Source organism: Nycticebus coucang, chromosome 19 (genome assembly GCF_027406575.1).
Source record: "Nycticebus coucang isolate mNycCou1 chromosome 19, mNycCou1.pri, whole genome shotgun sequence".
Lineage (NCBI taxonomy): Eukaryota > Metazoa > Chordata > Mammalia > Primates > Lorisidae > Nycticebus > Nycticebus coucang.
Genome location: NC_069798.1, coordinates 29633535 through 29660268, shown reverse-complemented (window position 1 = coordinate 29660268; position 26734 = coordinate 29633535). Strand labels below are relative to the sequence as shown.

Genomic DNA, 26734 nt, shown 5'->3' with positions numbered 1-26734 from the left:
GTCACAGGGCCGGCCCAGCAGTTTGGCCTGGGGTCAGGTGACAGCACTGGCATTTCAAAGGGCACCTGGGGGCCTGTGCCTGCCTTGACGAGACCTCGGGAGCTCGCTAGACTTTCCAAACCTAATTAGTGTTTAATGGTCTGGAGAGACACCACATCCACCATTGCCGGCCACACCATGCCGTCCGGCTTCAGGTTCTTAATTAACCTTTAAGGAGATGATCTGCTGGTGGCTGCCCCAGGAGGTCACATCCATCTCTGCTCGTGTGCATGCATGCTGGGCCGTGGGCTCTGTGGCACACAACACGGTTGCATGCGAATCTCAGGGTTACTCCCACCAACCCCCTTAAAGCAGGTTTTCAGATTCCCACCAAGGTGCTGTGGGGTGCTGCCCAGGACCAGGCGCATTGAGGGGAAGCCATACTGAGAACAGCACGGGATAAAGGAAAGAAAAGATGAGGTGACTGGGCATCCACCCTGGCTGTAAGGGGCCACGTTTTGGCTGTGAGCTGACTGTGAGCAAAGCCTGGGGAGCAGAGGGGAGCCCCAGTGCCTGCAGCCAGGTTGAGCAGCCACCAGCCTGAGGAGATGGGCTCCAGTCTGTGGGCAGTGGATGTGGGAAAGGGAGGTGTCACTGCTAAGGACTCAGAAGTGACCTGCAACCTGAAGGGGCAAGAACATGAGACAACGTGGGAGGTGGGACAGCCTAGGCAGAGGGCTGGAATAGGGCTGGATTCTGAGCTGGAGGAGCAGAAGGTCTTGGGAGTGTCAGTTCGCCCCTGGGTGGTGGCAATAACCTTCCAGGGAACCCACAGTTCCCATGAGCTGACAGTCATGCCAGCGAGGCATCCAGGTGTCGGGGAAAGAGAGTAGGGGTGACAACAGGGATTTTGGATGGGATCACCTCCATGGGAGGGCAAGTTGAGAAGGACATAGGCACAGTCTCTGAGGGGGAGAAGGGAGAGAATAGTAAGGGGCCAGCTGCACCTTCGAGGACCCTGCATTCTGGGAATGAAAAGGACCTGAGCCTGCCTGGCCAGACTCAGAGCAGAAGCATTCAGCTCGGACAGGGCATTCAGAGGAGACCCAGAGAGGGTGCCATGGAGGCAAGCAAGGGGCCAGCGACACGCCTTGCCCACACATGCTTAACCATACATACACACCAGTCTCCCCTGTACCTCCACACGCTCACACACGTATACACACATGCAAACATACATGCATGCCCACTCATGCACTCACACATAGATCCTCGCCATGTGCTGCAGCTTACACACATGTGCTCACACTCACACCTAAGCATGACACACTTGTGGGCAGTACCCATGACCCAGAGACCCTGGCGTTTTCCAGGAGGAGGGCTGTGATCGATGCTTATTAATGAAGCTGCCCCGGAGATGGCTAATTGATGGCAGTGCACGGCTGTTGTCTGGAATTTAACCCGATTCATCATTAGCCTGTTGGAAGCTGGAGAGCTATGTTAATTAAGGCCAGGAAAAGAGACTTGGATGAGAAGGCGGAGTAGGCTCGAGTTAGAAAACGGAGAGCAAGGGGCAGAAGGAGGGAGGGGGAGAGGGAGCGATTACATCTATAGCCCAGAGACAAAACAAATTCCAAAAAGCAAATGTCGGTGCCGTTTCTAGGATGACTCAGGTTTGCGCTTGGCCGCATCGTCAGGCTGTGGCGTGGAGATTAAGAGCAATTTCCTCTAGATTTGTCATTTACTTGGTGTGGGCTTTGTTTTTTCTTTTAAAATGCCTGGGGAGTCTCTCTGCAGGCCTAAGACTGAGGGCTGCATCTGTGGGAGAGAGACAGGAGCAGTCTGTGGGGAGAGCGGGTGGGGGGAAGCAGGAGGACCCCTGTCCTGGCAGTGGAAGGGCTCAGGTTGGCATCAGGGTCCATGGTCCCAGGAGAGTGGGGGAGGGCTCCTCAGAACACCTGGCTCAGTGGAGGGATGGGAGGGAGATGGACCCCTGACACAGATAAGGGTATCTGTCCAACATTCCCACCGAGCCAGCTGGCTATAATTCCCCAGGGCAATGGCCCCACCATGGGCTGGGGAGGCCCAGGCCCAGAGCCCCAAGTGTGACACCCTAGACAGGTGTGAGCTTCCAAGGCAAAGGGACCAGGAACCTAGCCATCAGCACGTTCAGACAGAAGACACTGGAACCTTGGAGCTGCAGAGTAGCTTGATAGCCAGGGTAGCCTCTGGAAGCCAGGCTTGACATCCTGTGGGGCTCCAGTACCAGGGCAGATGAGGGAAACCAAGGGCAAGGTGGATTCCAACTGGAGACACCTCCTTTCTGGTTACTAGATCTGACCAGCATGGATTTAGATCACCCCAGACAGCAGGAGGCCTATCCTGGCACTATAAGTGTATAAGCCAGGAGTCAGAGTGGAGGAAGGGACCTCTGTAGGACCAAGTTCAAGGCCATGTGGCTGGACACTTGGGGAACCGGGTTTTGCTGATGCACTGAGGGTAGCAGACACAGGGCACACCAGGTCCAGGGAGAATGGATTCACGTGCTCTCTCAGAAGGACCCTTCTGGAGACTGGGCAGCAGCCCCTGTGGCAAAGGGTCATTTGGGTTTGCTGTGCCATCCTGCAGAGCAGGGCCTGGCACCTGGAAGTGGGCAATACACATTGGATGAATGAATGAATGACAAGACTGTGGCCCAGCAAAGCAATAGGATTCAATGCTAGTAGATCGAGCTAAGGCAGAATAGAGGAGAGTATCTTTGGGGCGAAACTGGGGACCACAAGTCCCTGAGGTGGGGGTACACCCAGCCCCTCTGGACCATGGCCTCCCCCCATTCTACCTCTCCCCCAGGGGCTGTCCAGTGTACCCAGTTCCATAGAGTCTATGAGAGAGCTTGGGTACTCATAAGTGGAAAGGAAAAACATCAAATGTTAGGGATTCTGTCAAAAATAATGGAAATAGTAAAAGAGGGGAGGGCAAGGAGAGGAAGGAGAAGAGGAGGGACCAAGGGAGAGGGGAGCTGTCCCTTTTTACTGGACACTCACCAGGTGTCAGGCATTGAGCTCAGATTGGCCTCAGCAATCACCCCTCTGCACCTCCACAGGGTGATATGCCTCTGGCAGGGTAAACAGCAGACCTGCCTCACACAGGCAAGTATACAGCAAAGCCAGCTCCAGAAGCCAGGCCTCGAAATGAAATTGGGGCTTGTTTCATCTGGAATTATCCACTGGTATTTTTTTTATCCACCCCACCCCCTCCCTGAAGAAGGTTAGTGACCCAGCCTGGCCATGCAGGCTAATTAGCTTGGTTTCCATGGCAGCAGATCTTAATTAAGACCACAAGGACCCTCCCACCCTCCCATCCTTGCCAATGCAGCTCTGGTGTGTTGGTGGGGCTCAGAGACAAAGAGCCACTGCCCTGGGAAGTGTGGCTTCAGGAGTCCTTATTGGGAGAAGGAACTTATGCCCAGCTGTGCCAGGGTCACCACCCAGGCCCAACAATTTCATCTTGATGATGTCTCATTGTGCATTTACCTGAAAAGATGGCCCCTGCCCGGATGTGGCAGGAAGGGAGGGGAACAACCCAAGCCAGGGGAATTTCCTCCCTCTAAGAAACCAGCTGTGGGCTTGGGGCTGGGCCTCTCAAGGGACTTTAAGCAGCATAAAGAACATCTTTTTTGTTAGTGCCAACACAGCCCAGCCCTTGGGTGAGAGGAAAGCATTTTATAGATACAGATTCCAAAGAGGAAGCAGAGGGTGGAGGCTCCGAGAGCAGTGAGAGAGAGGGAGGAAAACAGAGAGAAGGGAGAGCCTCTCTGGACACAGCAGAGCAAAACAGCCAGTTGCATAGCAACTGCCAGGCCTGTTTTGTGAGTCTGGACCAAGGAGGATGTGTGGGCCATAAAGGGGGCCACCTGAACTGAGGCCTCTGTGTCCCACCCCACATCTCCCAGATCCCTGGGAACAAGGCTAGCCTTGGGCTGGGTCAAGGAGTCATTCTGGAACCAAGAATTAAAGCCAATCTGGAAAAATTTTGATCAACTCATTAAGTACCTCCCATGTACAAGCCCTGGACTTCTGTCTTCCCACAGGTGGAGAGGGGACCAGCTACCAAGATGGTAGCTGGCCCCTCTGGCTGGTCCCCTCTGGCCACTCAAGCTAAACAAATGCCTGGTATTTCTCAGGTACCTCTGACCTCCTGCACACATGGCTGCCTCCTCCCAGTTTCCAAATGTGGCCCTAGTGGAATTTCATCTCCTGCTGCAAGCTAAGGGGACCCAACCCCACTGCCCACTCTGCAAGCTCAAGCCCTTATAGCCACACCAGCTCCTTCTCACCTCTGCCTGACCTGCCTGTCCACTTGCCCTCCCGCGAATTTCCTCTCACTCTTGCATCCTGAGGACCTTTCTCTGGCTCACTCCCAAATACCCATCCTCACCCCCTGAGTTTGCTCACTCAGCTCATTCAGTTTCAGGAAGGCCTGAAGGACGTAAGTCCAATCATGTGGTCAGCACCCAGGCTGGAGTGTGGGACGGACCTGATAAACCTCATCTGCCAAGCTCACCCAGGCCTCAGCCAGGCATGCGGCCCCAGCCCCCATACCTGACTTCTCACCTTCTGACTGAAAGCCAGCACTCCCAAGCCCCGGCTAGGTCATGGCCACGTTATTAAGACAGTGGGAGCTTGTACTGCTTCTCAGCAGCCTTCCCTTCATCCCTTTGAGGGCTGTGTCTGAAAGTTGAGTCCAGAGGCACTGACTCAAAAAGTGACAAATGTAATCAGGTGGATCTAATCACGTAAGGCTTGCTGGAGAAGGAGGCAAAAGCTTAGGGCTTCACTTTGTGGGCAAATATGAGGGAAAGTGGGGGTGAAGGTGAAGAATGGAAGGGAAGGGCCCTTGTGGTCAATAGGAGAGGGCAGGACATCTCTGTGGGTGACCTGAAGACAACCTCAAGTACTTTGCCCAAGGACCAGCAAGGAGGGGAGAGGGAATACAGCCAGCCCCACCTAAGGCAGTTCAGGTTGGAAGGTCTGAATGAAGAAAGGGGTGAAGAGCTAACAGGGCCTACATGCCACTATGTGTCCTAACCCAACAAGCATCAGATGGCCTCCTGGGAGCAGGAAGTGGGAGTAGATTTATTAAAAAATCTTATCTGGAGGTTTGCATTTCAATGGGCTCTGGATTTGCATATTTTAACAATAACCTCTGGTTTCTCTGTCTGGTCATTGCTTGCTGGCTGTCTCTCTAAATGGTGATCATGACCGCTTCAATAAACCCCTCCGAATCCGAAGGTGCAACAAACCACTTTGCTGGAGGTGGGAGGATTAAGGGCCTTTCTTTTAGAGCTGAAGCATGGCTATCCAGCATGACCCACTTCTGGCCTCTGGGCACTACTGCTGCAAGGGCACTGCTGAGGCTGAGGGAACAACGACAGTGACAGGGCATTCAGAAGAAACCAGTCATGCATTTGGTCAGTATTTACTAAGCACCTACTGTGTGCACCAGGCACCATGCTGGGCTCTGGGTGTGCATCGGGAACTTCCTTATAGAGTGGAGATAAACATTAAACAAATAAATCCACAGATCTGGAACCACAATGGTCCCAAATTATGACAGACAAGGCAATGAATTAAAAAAAAAGAGGGGAGTGTGAGAAGGGTCACCCAATTTAGATTGCAAAGCAAGAAGGGAAACTGACAGCTGAGGGAGGCTCATGAGTTAACCAGGCAGGAAAAGGGGAAGGCCACATACCTATAGGCCCCTTGCACCCTGGGAGGGCCACTAACTGGCCTGACCAGGGTGAGCCTCAGAATTTGTACCACGGTGCAGGGATGTCCAGGTGTCACTGTGATAACCGCTAGAGATGTTCTTGAGTGAGAAGTTTATGATGACAGCAGACGGATTCCTTGAATCACTAACTCCTCTCTATGGAATGAACCATATGCGAATTATTAAGGAGGTAATTAAAGCATTAATATGTTTACAACAAGCTACAAATAATGTGCGCTGCTTCTGCAGTCCCCAGCAATCCCTTCTCACTCGGGCTGTGGAAGTCCACAGGCAAGGGTTCACTCATCCCTTCTGCAGTAACTCAGGGCCTACTACGCACAGCCCCTGGAATTCAACAGGCTCTGTCCCCCCTGGGGCTTTAAACAAATATCATCATTAATTAATCTGTTAATTACAATTTGCTTAGTGCCAGTGAAGGTGCAGTTCCAGCAGAGGGCAGAATCTCTGGAGAGTGTCCAACCCACCTTTGGCCCCAAGGAGCTCATTCTTGAGTTTTCTTCTCCATCCATATGGAGGTGGTTGCATCCTTACTATCAGTCTTTTATGCCCATGGCTGGAAATTCTGTCTATCCTCTCCACATTGCCCAAGTTTCATCTACAATCTTTTTGCAGCTGGTGCTAGTGCACAGACCTGGGCAAAGCTGAAATGCTGGATGCCTAGTGTTGGTGGATGGAAATGGAGACCCAGAAAGACATCTCCAGGGCAGCTTCATAGCCAGGCAACCTGTGCAGTCACACAGAGCCTCACATGCAGAGGAGTCTGGGTCCCACACTTGGTATAGTGCTCTGTAGTTGCCCTCTTGAAATTCTTATCATTTTATCTTTGACTTCGTGTTTTGTAAGTAACATCTGTGGGATGAAGGAGCATGTCTCAGGGGTGGTGTCTCTGCTCAACTCTACTCAGTTCTGCCTTCCCCCAAACCCCCACTGCCCAATCCAGTTACACCCAAGGTCCCTCCAGCAAGCATTGCTGTCCTCTGTACCATTCAGCAGTGGCCAGGGCAGTGCTGTGGCATGTTGGCCCAGCTAACAGAAGCCAGGTCTCAGCCGGGATGAGCCTCTTGCCCACATGCTGGCAAGAGTGTAACAACATCCTTGAAGGTTGCCCATCCACGTGGGTTAGGGTAGGGGGCCCATGGAAAAAGGCGATGTCTGGTTCAACTTCCCAGGGCCTACCCACTGCTAGGGCATGACATGTCAGTCCATGGCCAGTGGAAAGGGGAACTCAGCAGCCCTTGGGCCAAAGTATCACCCAGATTGTATCTGGGCTCCAGGTACCGATAAGGGAGTCCTGAGATTGGCTCTATGGGACTGTGAGTAGGAGATGTGTTCCTGCTTGAGCAACAAGTCTACCTTGGTCTCTCTCTATGTATATCTCTGCTTCCCTCTCTTTTCCCTCTCCTGTCTTTGTTTGACTCTCTCTGTCACACACATTCACACGAGAGGGGGAGAGAGAGAAGTGCGCATGCAAGAGAGAACAGACTGGTGTGTGATAATCAGGGAAGCCTTTATGGAGGAAGTGGGTGCCATGCCAAGACCTTGGAGGAAGAGTGGGGTTTGGATGCAGTGAGGCATGACAGGGAGGCTTTCCAGGTAGGGAGAAATTCTGAGACTGGGCAGACCATGTGAGGCAGAAGACAACATGGACTCCAGCCAGCTCTTGGGAGGGGCCTGAGATTCTGTGGGCAGTGAGAGCCATCCTGGGGTGGAGGGAATACAGGAGCAGATGCCCCTGGAACCGTTTCCAGTACTGTCTCTAGGAAGGTGACAGGCAGTGAGGGTAAGGGAGGCCCAGCCCCACTCCAAGTCCCCATGCCAGCCCTCAGAAAGAGGGGCTGCAGCAGAAGAGGGAGCCAGATGAGGACAGTCCCTTCCTTAGTGGCAGAACAAAGTTGGGTGCCCAGAGACCATAGGGTGCCTCCATAGGCTGGCCCTGCTCTGATAGGGTGCTCACCCCAGCCTCATGGAGATGCTATTAAGGTAGGGGAGAAGAAGTACAGAGACAGGAAGGTGTTGTACACTCACCAGCCCAGCGAGTACAGCCCAAGCTGAACCAGGACTAGGAAGGGAGCATCTGGGCCTAGCCCGTTTAATCAGGGCCATCTTCCTAGACGGGGAGGGTCCCCTAGCCTGATCCTTAAGGCTGCTGGGCACCTATGGGGTAGACTTGGTAGCACTATAGGGATGGAAGAGGCAATCAGGGAAGGGCCAGTCTGGACTCAGATGCTGGTCTGTCTGTCTACCAGCAATAAGGCTTTTCTTCACAGGAAGCCAGCCTGGACAGGTGAAGCCTTTCGACCAGCTCAATCATCGTATTTATTCTAATTGTATCATAATCGTTCCCAAGGAGCCTGGTTCAAATGAGCTTGACATTATTAAAATTTTAATGCCCAGTTTTCATAGCTGAATGAATATTTAAAGGGTATGTCCCAGCTTAAGTTATGATGATGAAGAAATTAATGGAATGTCTTGTTTAATGCATGGATATGTGTTGATGCAAAAATGGCAGTGGGCTGGGGGAGGGTGGCACAGCCAAAGTGGGAGGGGCCAGGGAAGGAGCCTCCACCCACCTACACTCCACTGTGTGAGGAGCAGAGACAGTAGTCCAGGCTGGGGCCACTTGCTCACCCAAGGGGACCCAGCTAGAAGCAGAAACACAGTCCATGGGGATTAGTGACATCCCTGGAGGACTGACCCCAGGTGTCTGACCCAGGGAAGGTATCCCTGGCTACCAAAGCCCCCTAAGGCACCTGGAGGAGGACCTGGACTAAAGGCCACAGGGCCTCCATGGGGACGTGGACAACATCTCACCTAGAGAATTGGTGAGGGCAGCTCCTGCACCCAGGCTAGCTTGCCACCAGCCACAGGCCCCAGTTCTCCTGGAGAACTAGCACACTGGCTGAGGGAAAAGGTGGACAAAGTGGCAGGAGGAGGAGGAGGAAAGGCCCTGGCCAGGGTCCAGGTGAGCAAAATCACAAGAAGGGCAAGGATAAGACACCCACCCCTCTAGACCTCCTCCCTTCTCTCTGTTCCCTCCTCCCCTCTCTCTCTTCCCTCCTCCCCTCTCTCTCTTCCCTCCTCCCCACATCCTCTGCTGTCCCTTCCTCCCCTCTCTCCATCCCTAAGTGCTGCCTTGTCCTCTTGCCCAGGCCTTGCCTCCTCTCCCAGGACAAACTTGCTGTATCCACTCTACCCTCCTCAGAGCAGGACTTGACAAGGCTGGACCAGGGCCCAGCCCAGGAGCAGGGGAGGGAGGGTGGTCTCTTGTCAGGCCAGAGCTGCCTGCGCAGAGCCTGCTGCAGCTGAGAAATCTTCCTGACTGAGCCTGACGCTTTATTTCTGCTGAGAATTAAGAAAGCACAGGCAGTATTTTATCTCACCATCGAGCTCGGCGCCTCTCTGACAGGCCCCGCAAAGGCTGTCTGGATGCTGACCACCCTCAGATTATAATACGACATGAAAAATGACCCCAGGAGCCACAGCTGCATGGGAGCTAGTTCAGGTCTACTCCACCAGTGTGTTTGGAGCACCCCACGGGTACCTAGCTGTGGCTAAGGGCAGCTGTGACAGATCCCTGCTGTCAGGAATTGGGGGCTGTAGTGCAACTGGACAGAAGCAAAGTGGCCTGCATGTGAGCAAGTCCACTAGGGTCTGGGCAGGTCCAGGGTTGGCATGGTCAGGAAGCAAGGACAGAGCATGGCAAGCATACAGGTACCTAGGACAGGGGACAGTGAGTTGGCTGCCTACAGGTGCAGTGCCCCTAGCGTGGAAGGCTCTATTCACAGGGAGACTCCATTGGCCGCATTTACTTTACCAGGGAAAAAGGGATCTGCCACATCAGAAATAGCTCTACACTAGCCCTGCCAACTGCAGGACTCACCCCAACTGCTCTCAGGCCCCACTAAAGAGACCCAGCATAGAACCCAGAAATGAGACACCAGGAAGGAGTCTTCTCTCATGGTCCCGGCCATCCCCCCTTAAAGATGAGGGATCTACCCCAGCATGCTCTAACCCCAGAGTGGAGCCTCCTGGAGCAGGACCTCCCTCCCATGTCCTCCACACACTTTCCTGCCACACTTTCCTTTCCAGCTGGGATAGAGCCCAGCTGGGTCTAGTCACAGCCTCCCATCCCTGCTGGGGAAGACTACACCTCCCCTTCTGGCCCCTGTTCCCCTCCCCTCCTCCTCACCCTCTGCTTTGAACTTTTCTGGGACCAGCCCTGGCCCCACTCTGCCTGGTTCCAGCTCCTCCTGAAGGCGGGTATCAGGAGTCCTGGGTTCATCTTGATAACACCATTTACCATCTGGGTGACCACAAGCTAGTTTCTTAACCTCTCTGAAACTCCATTTCCTTGACTTAAGTTAATTTATTCATATACATCCTAAAAGAGGTTATGATACTCTAGCAATATAATGTACATAGCAGCTGCTATTGTTCTCAAGTGTGTTGTGTATCCTTTGGAAGTCTGGACATCCTGAACCCCCCTCCTTTTGCAAGCCAATGTCCAGCCTTGGATGTACCTTCACTGCTGTGTACCTTCTCTATGGAAAAGGGGTAGGTACCCTTCCCACTGGAGTACCAGGTGGGATTCATGGACTAGGAGACTTACTCACTGGCTAGGGTTGCCATAGCAAATACCACCAACTGGGTGGCTTAAAAGACCAAAATGTATTTCTCACCATTCTGGAGGCTAGAAGTCTAAGACCAAGATGTGGGCAGGGTTGGTTTCTGGTGAGGGGTCTCTTCCAGTTTGAAGATAGATCCTGTCTTACTGAGTCCTCACATTGCCCTTTCTCTGTGTGCACATCTCTGGTGACTCTTCCTGCTCTGAGGAGGACACCAGTCATGACCTTGTAACTTCATTTAACTTTAAGTACTTCCTTAAAGGCCCTAAGTTCACAAACTCATCCTAGAAAAAGTGCTACATATCTCATTGCTGAATATTGCTACTGTCACCTTAAAAGTACGCCCCTTGGGAAGCTATGCATCAATGCCAGTGCCTAGTCCACCTTTCAAAGCAATTTTGGAACTCTTTTTCTGGAATGTCATCATATGATTTCTGACAATTAAGTTTACAAACTCATCCTAGAAAAAGTGCTTTGTAGGGTGGACTAGGTTCTGGCATTAGTGCATAGCTTCCCCAAGCGAGTACTTGGAAGATGACCCTGGCAATATTCAGCAATGAGATATATAGTACTTTTTCTAGGATGAGTTCTGACCTTAATTGTCTGACTTCATTGTCACATGGGGTTTTTGGGCTTCCCCATATGATTTTGGGGAGCACACACTTTAGTCCATTACCAGGGCCCTGTGGACTAGCCTCAAAGAATGAACAGAATGTCAAGAGGAGGAGGCTAGGAGTAGGGTGAGCAGGAAAGCTTGCAGGCCAGGGCTTGGGCTTGGTAGAAGAAGGTGCTAGGAGTTGGGATGGGAGTGGTGCAAGAGCATCTGGGACTATGTATGGGGGTGGGGCAGAAGAGGCAGTATTCCCTGTGACGTCCTAGAGAATTTGGCCCCAAACTCCCTGACCAGATGGCCATCATCTCCACTTCCTTCCTCTTGGGTACCCTCCCCTGGAATAGCTGTGGTCACATAAAATAAAGTGTGGAGGGGCCACTGGCCGCTGCAGGGGTCCGACTGCAGCCACAAACCAGCCAGATGTCTTGAGTGAACCAGGACTGAGTCAAAGGTGTGCTTTGGGGACGCTAGGACTGTTGGGCCATAGAAGGGCTGGGAAGGTATTTCTGCCACTAATGCTAGCTCTACTGCTCCTTCAAGTTCAGGTTTTCTTGTCAAAAAGAAGGAGAAATAATAATAATCCCTACCTCAGAGAATTATGAAATTACATAAGCAAGAAAGCTGTAGAAATCTGTCTAAGAGAATACCAGCCTTGGACCTTCCAGGGGTAGGAGAATATTGTGACTTTGGAGTATCCCTAGAAGGACAGCATGTTTCAGGAGGAAAGGGCAGCCTAGAAAAGGGTGGGAGGCTGAGTCCCAAAGCACTGGGGCTTCTGGATCCTTCTCCTGTACCCAGTGCTTCCTGGCGAGCCAGAAACATCACTGTGTGCCTCCTCCTCCTGTGACTAACTTTGCCAGAGCTCACATACAAAGGCCTTTCTTTCCCTGCATCCATCAGGGTGTCAAGTGGGGGCCTGAGGTGAACAATGGCTCTCTGCCCCTCGGCGCACCGGCCTAGCGTCCTGTCCTGCTGCCCAGCTGTTTGGCCTCCTTCCCGTCTGCCGCGTCCTGCCTCCCGTCTCTGTCCTTCCTCGCCCTGCCCTTCCCCTGGCCTTGTCTTCGCCCTGCTGAGTCACGGGCACCCACACTCCCCCACCCAGTTGTCTTGACGCAGCCAAGCTCACTTCGAATCCTGGACCGGAAGGCAGGAGGAAGCGTGTGACTGGCTGGCCGCCCCGGTACCGGGAGTTGGCAGGGAAAAGTCTCCAGGCGCAGGGCAGAAGCGCAGAAACAGCTCAGGCAGACCTGGGTCCCCAGCCTCGCCTTGCGACGGATGGCTGTGGGAAGCGCGTGGGCTTCTCCCTGCCTTGGCCTCTCCGTCTCTACAATGCGGGCGTTTGTTGCGCCCACCTGCCTCTTAGGGCCTAAGTTGGCAAGGAAAATGCAAACCCAGTAAGGGACCAGGGAGGCGCGTGCCAGGCAGAACTGGCAGAAACATGCAGCCTATTTCCATTTGCGTGACCCCTATTCGCTTCATTGTTTAAAATACCGTGGGACCTCAAAGAGGTAACCCGCCTCGGAACTAGGGCTGAAGCCCGCTGCTGAGCCCGAAGTTCGGAGTCCAGAGACCCCTAGTGGCCTAAATGGGCCATTGACACGGATCCCTGAGAGAGGCCGCAGGTGTGGAGTCAGACACGCCCTGCCCTCCAGTCCCCCTGGCGTCCAGACACCACGCGAGTAGCTGTTCCCACTCCGCACACACCCTGAGGAGCCAGTCCTGGCTGCAACCAAGAGCCCCAGCCCTGAGCTCTGCTCCAGCTGAGGAGCTGGGTGCCCCGGAGCCTCAACCATCCCTGACCCACAGGCTATGTCTGCAAGTCTGCATGGGGTGGGGTGAAGCTCACTGCCATGCCCTGGCCTGCAGGGGTCCGACTGCAGCCACAACCCAGCCAGATGTCTTGAGTGAACCAGGACTGAGTCAAAGGTGTGCTTTGGGGACGCTGGGACTGTTGGGCCATAGAAGGGTTGGTAAGGTATTTCTGTCAAGCTTGGATTCTGATATCACAGGGTAGCAAGGACTGCTCAAAGTGGGCCGAGGAGGCCCCTCGGAGGGTCCAGTCCAGAGACACTCCCTGAGAGTACGGCCCCAAGCTGTGCGATGGAGGGGCGGGCGCAGGGAATGGGCGGTAGCGTGCGGAATGGGCGTGGCTTGGACGCACAGTGCCCCTGAGCGCATCGTCTGCTCTAACACTGTCCGCTCTGCTCTGTTGCAGATGAACCGGCCGATCCAGGTGAAGCCTGCGGACAGCGAGAGCCGAGGAGGTAGTAGCTGCCTGCGCCAGCCCCCTTCACGTGAGGGCCCACTTGTCTCTGCCCCTCTCCCCTTCCCTCCTGTTCCCCACGTAGCGATGCAGCGACTCCCTGCCTCCTCCTCCTGCTGCCCCACTGTGGGCCTTGGGACTGGGGTTGGGAAAAGGGCTCTGGGCAGAGAGTGGAGGAAGGAAGTGGCTGAGGTTTACCAGATGGTAGGGTTTGTGCCTCTCTGAGCAAACCAGTAATACATCCTGGGCTTTTCTGCCCTCTTTAGGACACCCCAAAAGGTGTGCCCATCTCTGTGTTGCCAAGGAAAACCCCACATAACCTGACTTGAACCATTGACAGGGAGGTAGGAAATGGTTGCAGCTGAGCATTAGGAGGACTCAGGCCATGGGCAGCAAACCTGGGCTATACATGGGGGCATGGGAGCACTGCACTGAAGGTACCGGAGATAGATACAAGCAGGCAGAGAGCTATCCAGAAAGTCACCCCCAAATGCTCACCACAGAACCTGAAGGCCATTGGAGCCTGGCATGAGATGGCCGAGCCCCACTGGGTAGAGCTGGGTTGAGGTATTGCCTTACCTTGAAGCCCAGCATGGAAGGGCAAGGCAGGTGGCCACCAGGGGCAGCTCTATCCTCAGGCGACAGTCACCCTCCCAGTGCAATGGCTTGGTGGCTGTACTGCTCCCGCCTACCTCAGCCCCAGAAGTAACCTCAGCCCACCCTACATATAGCCTGTCCTAGGCTTCTCCAACTCAAATCAAAATGCGCTGCAATGTCTAAAAAAGAAAATAAAGGGAGAAGATATGGAAAATAAAGTACCTCTAGTGCCAACCATCAGGCTTCCACCACCCAGGTACCACCTCCTCCTACAGTGAATCCCCCCCTCCAAGTAATATAGTGCAGGAGAGAGCCCTGCGGGGGGGAGGTATAATTTGCAGGCCCCTGCTAGTTGCCCCCTCCCTTCCTGAGCACCTGTATACCTCTCACTGGCCCTTATCCCTAGAAGACCCTACTGGGTCTCTGCCCTGAACAAAACATACTCTCTCAACCACTGCACCATGCACAAGGCCAAACGGAGGCATAAATCAGGTCAAGAACCCCCAAGGAGAGGCTTGGCCTGGACATGAGCATAGAAGCCATACATTAGAATACCACCCCTGTAGGACAGAGGCCTCCAGCCTATTCCCGCAATGAGAGAGGCCTTGGTCTTCCTGCCCTTCCTCTCCACAAACAGGAACTGCTTAGGAGGAGTTAGAAAAATTTCAGGAAGCTACTGAGAGGACTTTAAGGATTTGGGGCCCTTCCTGCCTGAGAGGGCAACATCATTTGGGGCCCTTCCTCCCTCCAGAGTGCTCTCTCAGCCTCCCCTCCCTCCAAACAGGGCAGGTGGGCCCAGCGTGAAGGCCCAGGTAGTAGGATGGGGCAACCAGCCATAGCTGTCCTCTGCCTCCTGACCAGGAGTTGCCCTCACCCCCAACTTTGGTGCAGGTGCCCATGTCCACTGCCCCTCCCAGGCCAGGGCCCTATGCCCGATGGTTCTCCAGCCCTTTAATAAAGCTCTGTCAGGCACTGAGGAATTTCTCTCTCACCTTCCTTCTCCTCAAAAAATTTACCAGGAAATTAAGGACAAAAAGTAAAATAGGCAAAAGCTACTTGCTAATTTGGAAAGCCGAATGTCCTGGAAAGGACCTCAGTGTGACCACAGGTTATTTGCTTGCCCCTGGGACCTGGGTCCCTCCCAGAGCACTCCCTAAGCCCTTCAGTCAGGCTGCTGTTCTAGACACAAGGCCTTTAGGGCTCAGCCCCCTCCCCACCAGGGCTTAGTCCTGAGGACCCCAGTAGTCAAGGTCCAGCTGGTTGAGTGAAAATGGTTCAGGCGTGAGGGGGGGCCTGAATGAGCAAAGCCCACTCTCGCTTGTGCTGCCTGCTTCTGCCTCTTCCTTGGCAGTGAGAGGAGTGCTGCCCTTACTTGGCTTCTCCAGAGTTCAGGAGGCCCATACAGAGCGAGGGGCCTCTCCAAGAGACTGTCTCCAGGAGGCAGACCCAGGAGCCAAAGCCCAGGTCCCCCAGGCACGCAGTGCTCACCTGCAGCTAGCTCCCTCTTCAGGTAGCGCACCAAGAGGCTATGGCAGGAGACAATCTCCCAGACAGGCAGATAGCTCTGAGTATCCCAAAGAGGGGATCCCAGAGGCTAGGGCAGCCAGAGGGCTCAGAGGAGGTGACACTTGAGGAGATGGCACTTGGACCTTGAAAGGGGAAGATGCTACATCTGAAGAAGTAGGGGTAGCATGAACTAAGTCCCACCAAGCCAGGCCCCGATGGGGTCAGGAAGGTGCCCTAAGTCCAGCCAGCCTTCTCCAGACCAAAGTATGGTGTCAGGAATCCCCTCTGCCCAGCAAGGCCTCACTGAGCTCTAACTCAAACCTTTTGCCCCCTTAACTCTCTTGGGAGGGGAGAGCTGTCTGACTCCAAGTTGCTAACCTCATCTCCTTTGTCCTATATATCTCCTGCGGCCGACACTTGCCCCAAACCAGATTAATCAGCTCTTTTATCCTTTCTACAGTAGAAGCAGAGAGCCAGCCCTAAACATCTATCTATTAATTGCATATTCAATATTATACACTGAGATGGTCCTGAGTCAGCACTAAGCCATTTAAAAAAAAAAAAAAAGAAAGTTAGTTTAAAATAATTTAATAGCCATTAAATACTTCTTCTGGGGGTTGGAGGAGACATGAGCATAAGAAAAGATGGAAGAAATGGGAGAGAGGAGAAATGACCAGGAGAAAGGGATGAAGAAGGGTGAGGAGGGGTGTGATAGGGGATGGGTGGGAGGAGAGAAGCAGAGAGGTGAGGAGGAAAGGGGCACAGCCAGAGGAGGAGAGAAGTGGGGCCAGCTCTGGCCCAGCAGGGAGCCCCTTCCCCATCCCAGACTGGGTATCCTAGAAGTCCTGAGGACAAGGACATGGATGCCTCTAGGGTCCCCAGCTGCCCTGCAAGTGAATTCAATGCCCATGAGCAGCTCAGAGAGATACATTTTCTGTATAGGATTTGCAAACCTGCAAGGGCTGTGGGCCAGGGGGACAGGAGGAAGGCTTTCTAGGGGAGGCTGGGGCTCACTGCATAGCCACCTGTAGTCCCAAACTTCTAGAAGCATCCCTGGGTCACATAAGCCTGCACCCATGAGGTGGGGAGGGGGTGCGACTGAGTGCCAGCAGGAGGCTGGTGTGTGGGCAGGGCAGCTTCTGCCTTCGCAAACTCCAGTTTCTGATGTGGGTGGATTGTCCTGTCAGGAGTGGGTCAGCAGCTTGGCTCTTTCCTCTCAGGTGTGAGGTTAGCTACAACCTTACCTCTGGAAGAGTGGGAGTGGAGATACAGGTATATAAGGATATGGCTGGCTGGGTGCTCTGCGGAAGTGCCCCAAAAAGTACAGGACAGCAATTCTTGTTCTGGTCCAGGGTTCTAGTCCCATCTTTGGCCAGAGTGAGCTCTGGCCCAGGCACACCTGCCCACCTCCAGGCCACCTTCTCCTCACCTGTGGGGGTCAGAGGTATCATTGTTCAGTGAGGCTGCTATTTACAGAGCACTGACTGAAGGCTGGGGGTTTTACACAAATATGTGTAATCCATATTCACAATAACCACACTTACAGATACAAACCAAGGAACAGAGAGGCTGGTAACTTGTTCCAGGGCACACAGCCAGAAAGTAGCAAAGCCAAAATTCTGACTCCTGGCTGTCAGCCACCAGAACCCAGGTTATACACATTCTTCTAACCACCACCACCACCACCACCACCACCCCTGCAAAGGGACTCTTGGACTCAGAGTAGTGGTTCAGGAACAGTGGGAAGGCACCATGGGTATTTGTCAGACCTCGTCCATTCTCAAGGTGGCTGAAGGAGAAGGAGGGTCCAAGCCGAGGAAAACAGGTCCAGACTTACCCAAGAGACATGAAAGACCAGGGAAGGAGTGAGTCAGAGAAAAGAGAGCTCACTGTGGCTGAGCAAGCAGGGAGGGCTTCCTGGAAAAGGTGGGAATTAGACAAAGAGGTATGGACTTGACAGAAGACAGTGAGGGCACAAAGTGAAAATGGGGCCTTGAATGCATCAGAAGCAGGAGCCACTGATCTTGGTGGGGTGGGGGGGTCACAGACAGAAAGAGGCCATCACAATCTTAATGTCTCCAGGCAGGAAGAGAGGAGAGGGCCCCTATTACCACCACTAGGAGCCAGGGCTCCAATTAGGCAGGGAAAGAAAACCAAAAGAGAGACCCCCTCTCTCCCAGGAGCTATCCCTCTGCATGGGGGATCCAGTTAACCCCACAGAGCATGCTGGAGCAGGTTGTGTTCAAACAGATTCACCCCCAAAATAAGCAAACCAATTTATTAACCAGAGGAGGGAGGCAGTCTGGGGACAGAGAAAAAACAAGTAGAGGGCATGCCCCTCCCCACCTGCCTGACTTGGCAGCTGGCCCCCTCAGAGGCGATGCTGCCTTCCTAGGGTATGTACTGCGATGTCCTCTGCTTCCCAGCCTGCAGGCACACCCTACCCCCAAAAGCTGGCTCACACTCAACTTCTAACTAGAGTCTCCACAGGTGCCCACTGTGAGCTGCCCTACAGCCCCGACCTCCTTCCCTCCTCCCAGGTCTTAGACCAGGTGAGTGGTAAGGCCAGAGGATAGTTAAGTCTGCTCACCAAGCTCTTGTAGCCATATGTGGGAGCTCCTTTCAGGGGGTCAGAGGTGGAAAGGAGGCTCTAATCGCTTAACCCTAGGCTCTAATTGCTTAACTTGCTCAGGATGAGTCTCCTGAGTGAGACCCAGCCAGGCAGGGGTACTTAAGGAAGGGATGAATGGTGGAGATTAGGTCAAGTCTACCAGAGTACAGATGGGTGCCATCTCCCCATCCATCCTCAGAACCCATCCCACCTTCTCACAGTAACCATCACACTTAGGTTTAGCCAATGTGGTCCTCATCCATGCCATGTCTGGAGGAGCTCGTGATGCTGTTACCCACCTACCCTCCCACAGCAGACCACACACTTACACACTGACAAGGCACTGATGTGGGAGTGTGTCCTCTGATGTCCTCTCCTCGGGCAGCAAGGCTGGGATTAGGGCAGAGACTGGGGCCACCAAGTTTTATCTCATCAACACGAAATGACAGAAAAAGCAGCAAGGTGTCTGGCGGGGGAGGCAGGGACAAGGTGGAGAAGTTAGAAACCAAGGTGGCTAAGCAAGAGTCCTGGAAAGTGGGGATCCCAAGGACACCCAAATGCCTCTGCTCATCCCGCCTCTTTGCCCCGCCATGTTTCTGGCGCTGTCTCTATCTCTGACTGTCCTGCAAGTTCCCTATGTCTTTTTCTACCTATCAGCCACATGAGAAGCAAAGTGGAGACTGGGTCCAAAAAGGTCTCAAAGTAACAGGCCCAACTCTTGGCAGCTCACTGTCCTCAAAGGCACAGGCTCAGAAGGGGGCAAGTCAGGCATTGGGAGCACATCCAAAAGGACCACAGCAAGGTTGGAAACAGCCATCTGCCACCATGGCCTCACCCTGTCCCCAGGCACAGGACCAAGAAACCACGCTCACTCACAGACACACATAGGTGGCTGTCTCTATAGCAGAGTCAGTCCCAGTTACATAGAGAAGCTGCCAAATAAAGTCACCAGCTGTCAGCAGACCTTTGGCTATGACGGGTGAGGCCTGAGCTAGGGGAGAGGTCTCAGCCACCAAGGGACTTCCAAGTGCTTCCCCACCAATGAGGTATGTTTTCCTGAGGATGCCTTTGCCAGGCCCATGGAGATCAGTGAAATCTGAAACTGAGAACCTGGAGGGAGTCAGGTGACTGTGGGTAGCTTGCTGTGATGAAGGCCTGTTGTCCTTCACTGGCTGCAGGGAAGCTGCCCCAAGCGTCAGTCATGAAGGATGCTCTGGAGGGATAGTCCAGTGACCTGTGTGCAGACCCCTGGGAAGCTTCTGTGGGTGAAGGGACCCCTGTTATGTCTTCCCACCCTACCCCTAAGTCCTGCAGGAGTGGCTGACCAACCCGTTAGCCCATCCCATTTGGTCCCTCAGCCTGCATCTCTAGACCTAGAAGCCCCTCTTGTGTCCCTGTCTCTCAGCCTATCTCTAATGGGACATGGGCAGGGTGAGGAGGACATGAGAGGGTTGGGAGCAGGTATGACTGCTTATGAGTCATCCCCAAGGCAGACACTGGCTGAGCCAGTCAGCCAGCTGAGTCTTGCAGCCTACACTGCTGCCCAGTACACTTAGGGCACCTTCAGGGTGTCCTCGCTGCTCACCACAGCAGCTATGGTGTGGCAGCAGGAGTCCCGCTGGGCCAGCTAATGAGGTTGGACACAGTGTGTGTGTCACAGCTCCCAGGCCCTCCCCAAGGGCACGTTCCCCACCATAAACCCACGGCTGATTCCATCCTCCCGGCCCCTCCACCATCTGTAGCCCTATCAGTTCCTACAGCTTTTAAAATCCTATTAAATTCCTCATTACTCCTGCGAGCATTATATTATTTCTAAACAGACAATGAACGTGTTGTCCACAGAGGCTTCACGGGTCTGCTGGCAACCAGCTGGGGGCTGTGGACCCAAGCGGGGCAGCTGCAAACTGCTGCCATGGGCCAGAGCCCCAGGGGATGGCTGGGGAGACCCGTGGCTGCAACTGTTGACCTCCCAATGTGGGCTTTCTCACTTCCACACTCTCCTAGCTGTTCTGTTCCATATACTAGGAAGTCAGTTTAGCAAGTGTGTAGATGAAATGGACATACGAGAGGACCCCACTTTATGAAAATTCAATATACAGAAACCAATTTTCCAGTCTTAGAAGGAAACAAATGGCTCATGAGATGAAAGCATTTGGACAAACAAAAACTTCTCAGGGCTCTGCTGAGGAAGCCTTTGGCCCAGCAGGAGGTGTCGCAGAGAAATACACAGCTGGAGGGCCACAGCACATTGAAGATTAATCTGAAATTATACTGAGTCAATAAGAAACAAAGAGATACTCCTGGGTCTGGCACATCCTGACCTCTAATTTGGAGCTGCTGGTTTGTACTTTACCCTAGGAGACCCCAGGGTGAGCAGAGCTAATCCTACCCCTGCCCAGAAGGTGCAAGATGTCCAGTGATCAAGGCCTCAAAGCAGCCACGTGTCAAAGGGATCTCCACCTCAGAGTAGAAAATATCCCACCCTCACCCACATCCACCCTTTCTGTCCCACAGAAGCCCCTAAAGCTGGGCTGTCTGTGGGTTCCCCTTGTGGCCCATGGAGACATACGTGTGTGTGTGTTTGGGGGTGCATTTCCCCATTCCCCTACCAGACCCAGGTGTCCTCGCCTCCTTGGGATGGTGCTAGCACCACACTCTTCCATAGCTGTGTCCTTGGCCAGGGTCCCTGGGGGGGTCATCAGCATAAACCAAGGCAACTTTTGGTGGGAGCATAGCTAACTGCAAGGACATAGCACTTCCTAGGCCTGGAGAGGCCAGGAACCACTCTACCCCATCTGTGAGTCTGCCTCTCAGCCCCCTCAAGAAGCAAAGCAGCCCTGCCCCCTGCCAGGGCTTGGACCCTTGTTTTGTTGGCCTCTCCTATCCTAACCCCACCTGAATTTCTCAAGCTGTATGTGATCCTCCCAGGAACACCAACCAGCTCCAAACCTATGTCCCAGCAGATCTTTTATATGCTTGAATCTCAGATTTACCTTGGGCTGATGTTTTTAAAAAGACTTTACAGTGTTTAGTTTGAGAAGCTTGTGTCAGACATAAGACAGAGAGGTCCTTTGCGGGTGGTCTGAAAGATTTAAAGGAGCTGAAAGATTTGACACCTCGTGGCCAGGCCAAATGCCCACCTGGGGCCTGGCTTCCCTGATGGTCAGGAAGTTCTCTTGCATATCTGACCACAATCCCTGCCATTTCTTTCTTTAAGCATTTGTAAGTTTTAGGTTTCCTAAATCATGATGCAGTATTCTTCTGCCCTGGGTTTTTTTCTTCCATAATCCTTATTCCTCCTGGCTTAAAACTTAAATGAACCTTTGTCTCCTTTCCTTCCCAAGCCTCTCTATAAAATAAATTTTAAAAATCCAAGAAACCTCCTATATTTAGACAACTGGACCCAAACAGCAGCTGCGTGGAGATAGGTCTTTGTGGTTGGGAAAGGATATGGCTGGTGGGGAAGGGTCCCTAGGGAGGGCCCAATGGAGCAGACACACATTATAAATACGGCTGTAACTTCTGCTATAGGTGTGAAAATATAATTAACAGCAAACCTGCTGAATTTAAATGGACTTTAGGTTTTCAGCTGGGGGAGGGGGTGTTGATTGATCTGCATTTTGTTTTGAAGGTTTTTTTAAATCTATTTGGAAAGTTAAGTTGAGACTTTCAGCTCCTCGGCAAATTCCTTCCGGCCTTGGCTAATTTAGCAAAGGATTGTTTCAGGGGAAATGGGATATTAATCATAGCAAATGGGCTTCTGGATGATATTTAAAAGCTGCCTCATGCCTGTGTGCCCAGAAATAGGAATGACTGAGAGAGGGGACCACGGCCCTCTCATGTCCCACTCATCATCATTCCCTGGCATCCTGTCCTGGGCACTATGTGGGTGTGGAGGAGGAAGAGCCCCACTTTCCTGGGTGATGTGCAAGATGAGAGGAGAGAATTCTCAGGTAGTCCTGGGCCAGATGGTCCTTACTGCTGCACTAAGTCAGCCGTGCCATGGGTGTGGCATGTTCAATGCCCTCCTGGCCTCTGGCACACCCCATTGGGAACAGCAGAGTGACAATGCAGGGATGGTGAGGTGTGCCAGGGGCTATGGGGCAGGCGTGGGGTGAAGAGATGAAGAAGGATGAGACAGAATGGACCACAGAGATCAGAACAGGCAGCACCTGCCTGGCCTTCAGGAGGCAGAGGCCCTGAACCCCAAAGAGCTCAAAGAGGAGCTTCCCAAGTAGGAAAATAATTTAAACCAGGGGAGGTTTGGAGGACCCTCCAGAGACCAAAATGGGGAGTCTGCTGGGGCTAAAGGGGAGAAAGGGAAATGATGATTTGTAGAAGCTGCTTCAAATAAATGTATCAGGCAGAGAGAAGTCTTCTAAGGCTTTGGACAGGGGAGTGATGTGACAGGGGGTTTGGAAACAGTGGTCCAGTGCTGCTCAGCCAGGGGAGGGAGGCGGCAGGAGACCCCAGATCGGAGATCTTGGAGATCGCCAAGGCTGAGCTTCATCATCGGTCCCTCCTGCAGCACAGCCCTGCCCCCAAGAGCTACATTCCCCTATTGCAGAGCGGATGGTGACACCCCCTCAGAGCTGCTATAGGAGGAACACAATTGGCAAACTGAGGAATCTTCCCTGATGGCAGCTGTTGCCATTGTCATTTTATTTTTAGAGTCCAGTCCATGGGGAAAGAGAAGCAGTAGTAGGGTTGAGGACCTCTGACAAGGTTTGATTGACAAATGTGAAAGGAAATCACAGTGTCCAGGGCCAGAGCTATATTAACCATGCTAATGACCAGGATTGGGCAGGACAAAGAAGGCTTCTTGGAGGTGGTGATTGTGGGGATGGCAAGTTTGCCAAGAGGACATACCTGTTAGAATGCCTGGCAGCTGTCCTCGGGGAGGGGAAATGAGGCTCAGAGAGAAGTGGCTTCCTTAAGACTACGTGGCCAGTTGTCAGCCTGAGCACCCTGGTCCTTCCAGACAGGCCTCCATGCCTTGCAGGGTTCTCATATGTCTGTGCTAAGGTGGTGTCACCTAGACAACATTCTCCAAGTATCAGTGAGGACCATTAGATCCACAAAGGATGGAGCTTGACCACAGCCTCCAGGGTGGGTTCTTCAGCCCCTCCTCCATGCCCTTGAGGCATGGGTCAGTAATAGAGGCCTCAGGGAAGCTCTGAGCTGACCTAGGCACAAGGCCAGCTGATAGCCAGAGAAGCCTGTATGTGGCTGGCTAGGTGTAGAGTCAGCTGGGAAGGGCAGGTAGAAAAACCCCATGCATGCCCGGTTGAGGGGAATTAATCTGAACAGTCAGCCTTACATGTCTGGGGCCTGATAGTGAAGAAAGGCTTTGGAGAGGCCTACAGATCAGCAGGGACCCTTCTCAGGAAAAATCCATGATCCCAACCTCCTGGACACCAAATCCTGACACTGGGTAACTGGCCCAGGTGTCTCAGGAGGCCGGAGGCCTGCACATAAATGCCCAATTGCAAACAACTTCAAACCGCAAAAGATAGTCTGCTTCTACAGAGCTGACGGGCCAGGACAGACAGGCCTATGACGGTCTAGGGAGACATCTTCAAGCTTCTGTTGAGCTCTGGGCCAGAGAAGCTCACAGTTTGGGTGATGGAGACCAGTTGGTGACGTTACGAGCACCAAATGAGCAGTGGAGACAGTGTGTGCATAAATGGCAAAGGGGAGGCCTGTGTACACTGGAGTAGTCAGGGAAGGCTTCCTGGAGGGGACTCCCTGCTGGAAGATATTCCAAGCTGAGAAGCTGCTGACAACAGTGGTTCTCAACCTTCCTAATACTGCGACCGTTTAATACAGTTCCTTTGGGCTGCAACTCACAGGTTGAGAACTGCTGCCCTAGAGGAAAGCCACTGGCCTAAGGAGAAGGTTCCAAGAAATTTCAGGCTAAAGAGTTACGAGTTCCAGAAGATGATGAGGAGTCCTGAAGACTGTGGAGGAGGTTGGTGATTGACAGAAGCTGGAGCAAGGAAGATGGGTCACCTCCAGGGAGGGACCTTGTAAACCAACCAGAGATTAGTGCAGCCTCCTATCATGTAGTGATGAGTAGAGGGCAGGGGAAAGAAACTTTAGGTTCAGGAGCAGTTCTGTTACTATGACATATAGACCCCACACCTGACACCTGTGGCCTTCAGAACTCCTGCTACATGCCCACTGTCAGGGACATGCCCACCCTTGGATGGTCCTCACTGACTCTTTCCACCTACCGGGAACCACAACATCACTCAGAACCTTCATCCCTCATCCACCCACTGGAATGTTTCCTCTAGCTATTCCCCACTGACCTACCCAGATCAGACACCTTTCTTGCCTTCTGAACCATAAAGTCAGGCAATTGGCTTTAGTTTGCTGTGTCTCAATGGCAACTGTGCCCTCTCTGAGGACAGGCACATCTAGGCTTCCACAGAAGCTGGCTGGACACCACTTGTCCCATCTCCACCTGTGTCTCTAAGCAGGACCCTTCTCACCTTCTAGGCTCTCTGCTGGGCCTGAAAGCAGCCCCCTCTGTGTCCCACCAGCATGGGGGTGGGCAATTGGGCCAATGCCACTGACATTGGCATTCTCCTTGCTGCACATCTTAATAATTTAATGGCTATTAGCAGGGCCACTGTTGTGGGGGGGAGGGGGACGCCAGGGGGAAGATTTATAGAGAGAATTCACTCCAGGTTGGGGTTTTGTCTTCCTCTGTTTTCCTGGCATTTATCATGCATGTTTTAATTTGGATCGGAGAGTTGCTACCATCTGGCCATTATCGCAAAGAAATATTCATTTTCGCTGAGTGACACAGGCTCCATTCATCACAGAGCACACTGATTGCCCCATGAGTGTGGGGCTGTGCTTTCTCCTTCATTTGAAATGAACCTTGAGCTATGAGCAGGTCCAATTTGCCCAGAGCAGAGGCATAGGGCAGGCAGCTGCCATTGACTGGGAGCACCCTACAGTGGGAGCAGGGACAAGCCCCTCCTGCTATCACAGCCTCCCATATCCCCTCACCTGTCCCAGGGAGATCTTGGTGGCCCCCTCAACCCCACCCTAGGCTTCAAACATCCAGTACCCTCCCCTGCCCCCGGCCAGAGTCGGCAGATTACAGAGGCCATAAAGGTGGTCCCTCTGCCCTCTCCCTGGGCCCCAGCATTTGACAAACATACTCACGTTGCCTTATCCAGAGCAGAATTTACTTCAGCAATCTCTGCCTGACAGAATATCACCCCAGGGGTGTCATTCCAGGTCAGAGCTATATAGAGGACAGAAGGGCCATCCTTGCTCTCCCCTTGTTACGTTATGGTGGCACTCCATGGGATGAGATATGTCTGCCCCCAGCTGGGACATTTCTTTTCATCCACTCGACACTCACCATGGCATGTCATGAGGGGCTGCTGAGGCCTCCTGCGAGTGGTGGACATGGAGACCAGCACTCCAAGGGGTTGCACAGAACACCCTTGATTGGGCTGGGCCCCTCATTGAGCCCACTCAGTGGGCAGTCATCAGATCCACAAAGTAGAGAAAGCAAAAGAACATCTCTTTTCATACATTTTAAATAGGGAGTTAAAGCTCTCAGAATTTGCAGGGCCCTTGCTATATTTCCTGTTCTGGTGTTGCAGGGTGATAAGTAGAAATTGACACAGCCACCATCCAGTCACCCACAAGCCAGATGTAGCTTCAGACTTACAGCTAGGAGACTTCAGTGGAGCTATCCCCCCACCTCCAGCATTAGACAGTCCCATGAAAGGAGTGAATGAGAGTCAGAAACGTCACGGGGCCATGTTTGCTTTGCCAGAAAGGCATAGTCAGGCAGGAGGGCTTTCATGGACAGAAGTTCCTTTTCTCCAGGTCTTGGTAGTCAGTCCCCAGGGCCAACTGATGTCCTGTCTCTGTCCTGGAAACTGTGGCCAGACCCCAAGACTGAGGTCTTGGCTCCCCATTAGGACCCAAACCCAAGAGACTGTGCTGAGTCCAGGGGAAGGCCCATGTGAGCTTTGGTGCCACTGCCCAACCAAGGAAGAAAGCTATAGGACCCTACCCAGCCAGGCCAACACACAGTAGTGAGGGAGGGCCCACCGTGGGCATTCCATGCCTGGACTGATGTGTATACCATAGTGATTCTCAGCCTGGGGAATTTACAGTCTGTCTGGGGGCAGAGTAAAACCAATGGAACAATTAGAAAATAGGAACGAATTTCAAATCAAAGCACCATGAATGAAAGTCAGAGGGACAGAACAGAAAACCAACTGACCTTAACAGCATGGGCCAGGGCCCTCCCATAGGTCACTCTATTTCTTCTTTCTTCAGACCAATATTTAGGAATTACTACTCCACTGAGAGCAATAAACAACTGAAAGTCCACTTGTTGGGGTCACCAGCTGGCAGAAGGAGCTCATGCCCCTCTGAGTCCCAGGCTATCTCACTCCCAGCATCAGCTGGCTTAGGGTCCAGGAATGAGGGCTGACTCCATGTAGGAGCTGGCATTTCAACTGAACAGGACAGGCAGTGTGCATAGGCCAGGACAGGGGCCACAACATTCTCTGACCCTAGTTTTCTATCCTGTCATTTGTTAAACTAAATTTGCTGTCCTGAGCCCTGCTCTCCTCCTCCCTCCAGTAGCCCCAGGAAGGTTTCCCTGTGCTATGGAATGTGGACAATTTTGCTAGAAGGACCAAGGGGAGGCCTGAGGCCTGCTCTCAGCGCAGCACCACCCTCTTCTCGCCTGGAGCTCATTCAGT

General features: G+C 53.0%; 1 protein-coding gene across 50 annotated transcripts in view; it reads left to right on the top strand.

The window, feature by feature from the left end:
* Nucleotides 1-26734, top strand: part of CELF4 (CUGBP Elav-like family member 4) — a 307990-nt gene that overhangs the window by 224306 nt on the left and 56950 nt on the right. For 26 of the 50 annotated variants that reach the window (XM_053571501.1, XM_053571498.1, XM_053571502.1 and 23 more), the window contains exon 3: nucleotides 13223-13301. In XM_053571501.1, the coding sequence (XP_053427476.1) occupies nucleotides 13223-13301 (79 nt within the window). The remainder of the gene's footprint in view (nucleotides 1-13222; nucleotides 13302-26734) is intronic. The other 24 variants (XM_053571509.1, XM_053571508.1, XM_053571513.1 and 21 more) reach the window with 1 other exon arrangement.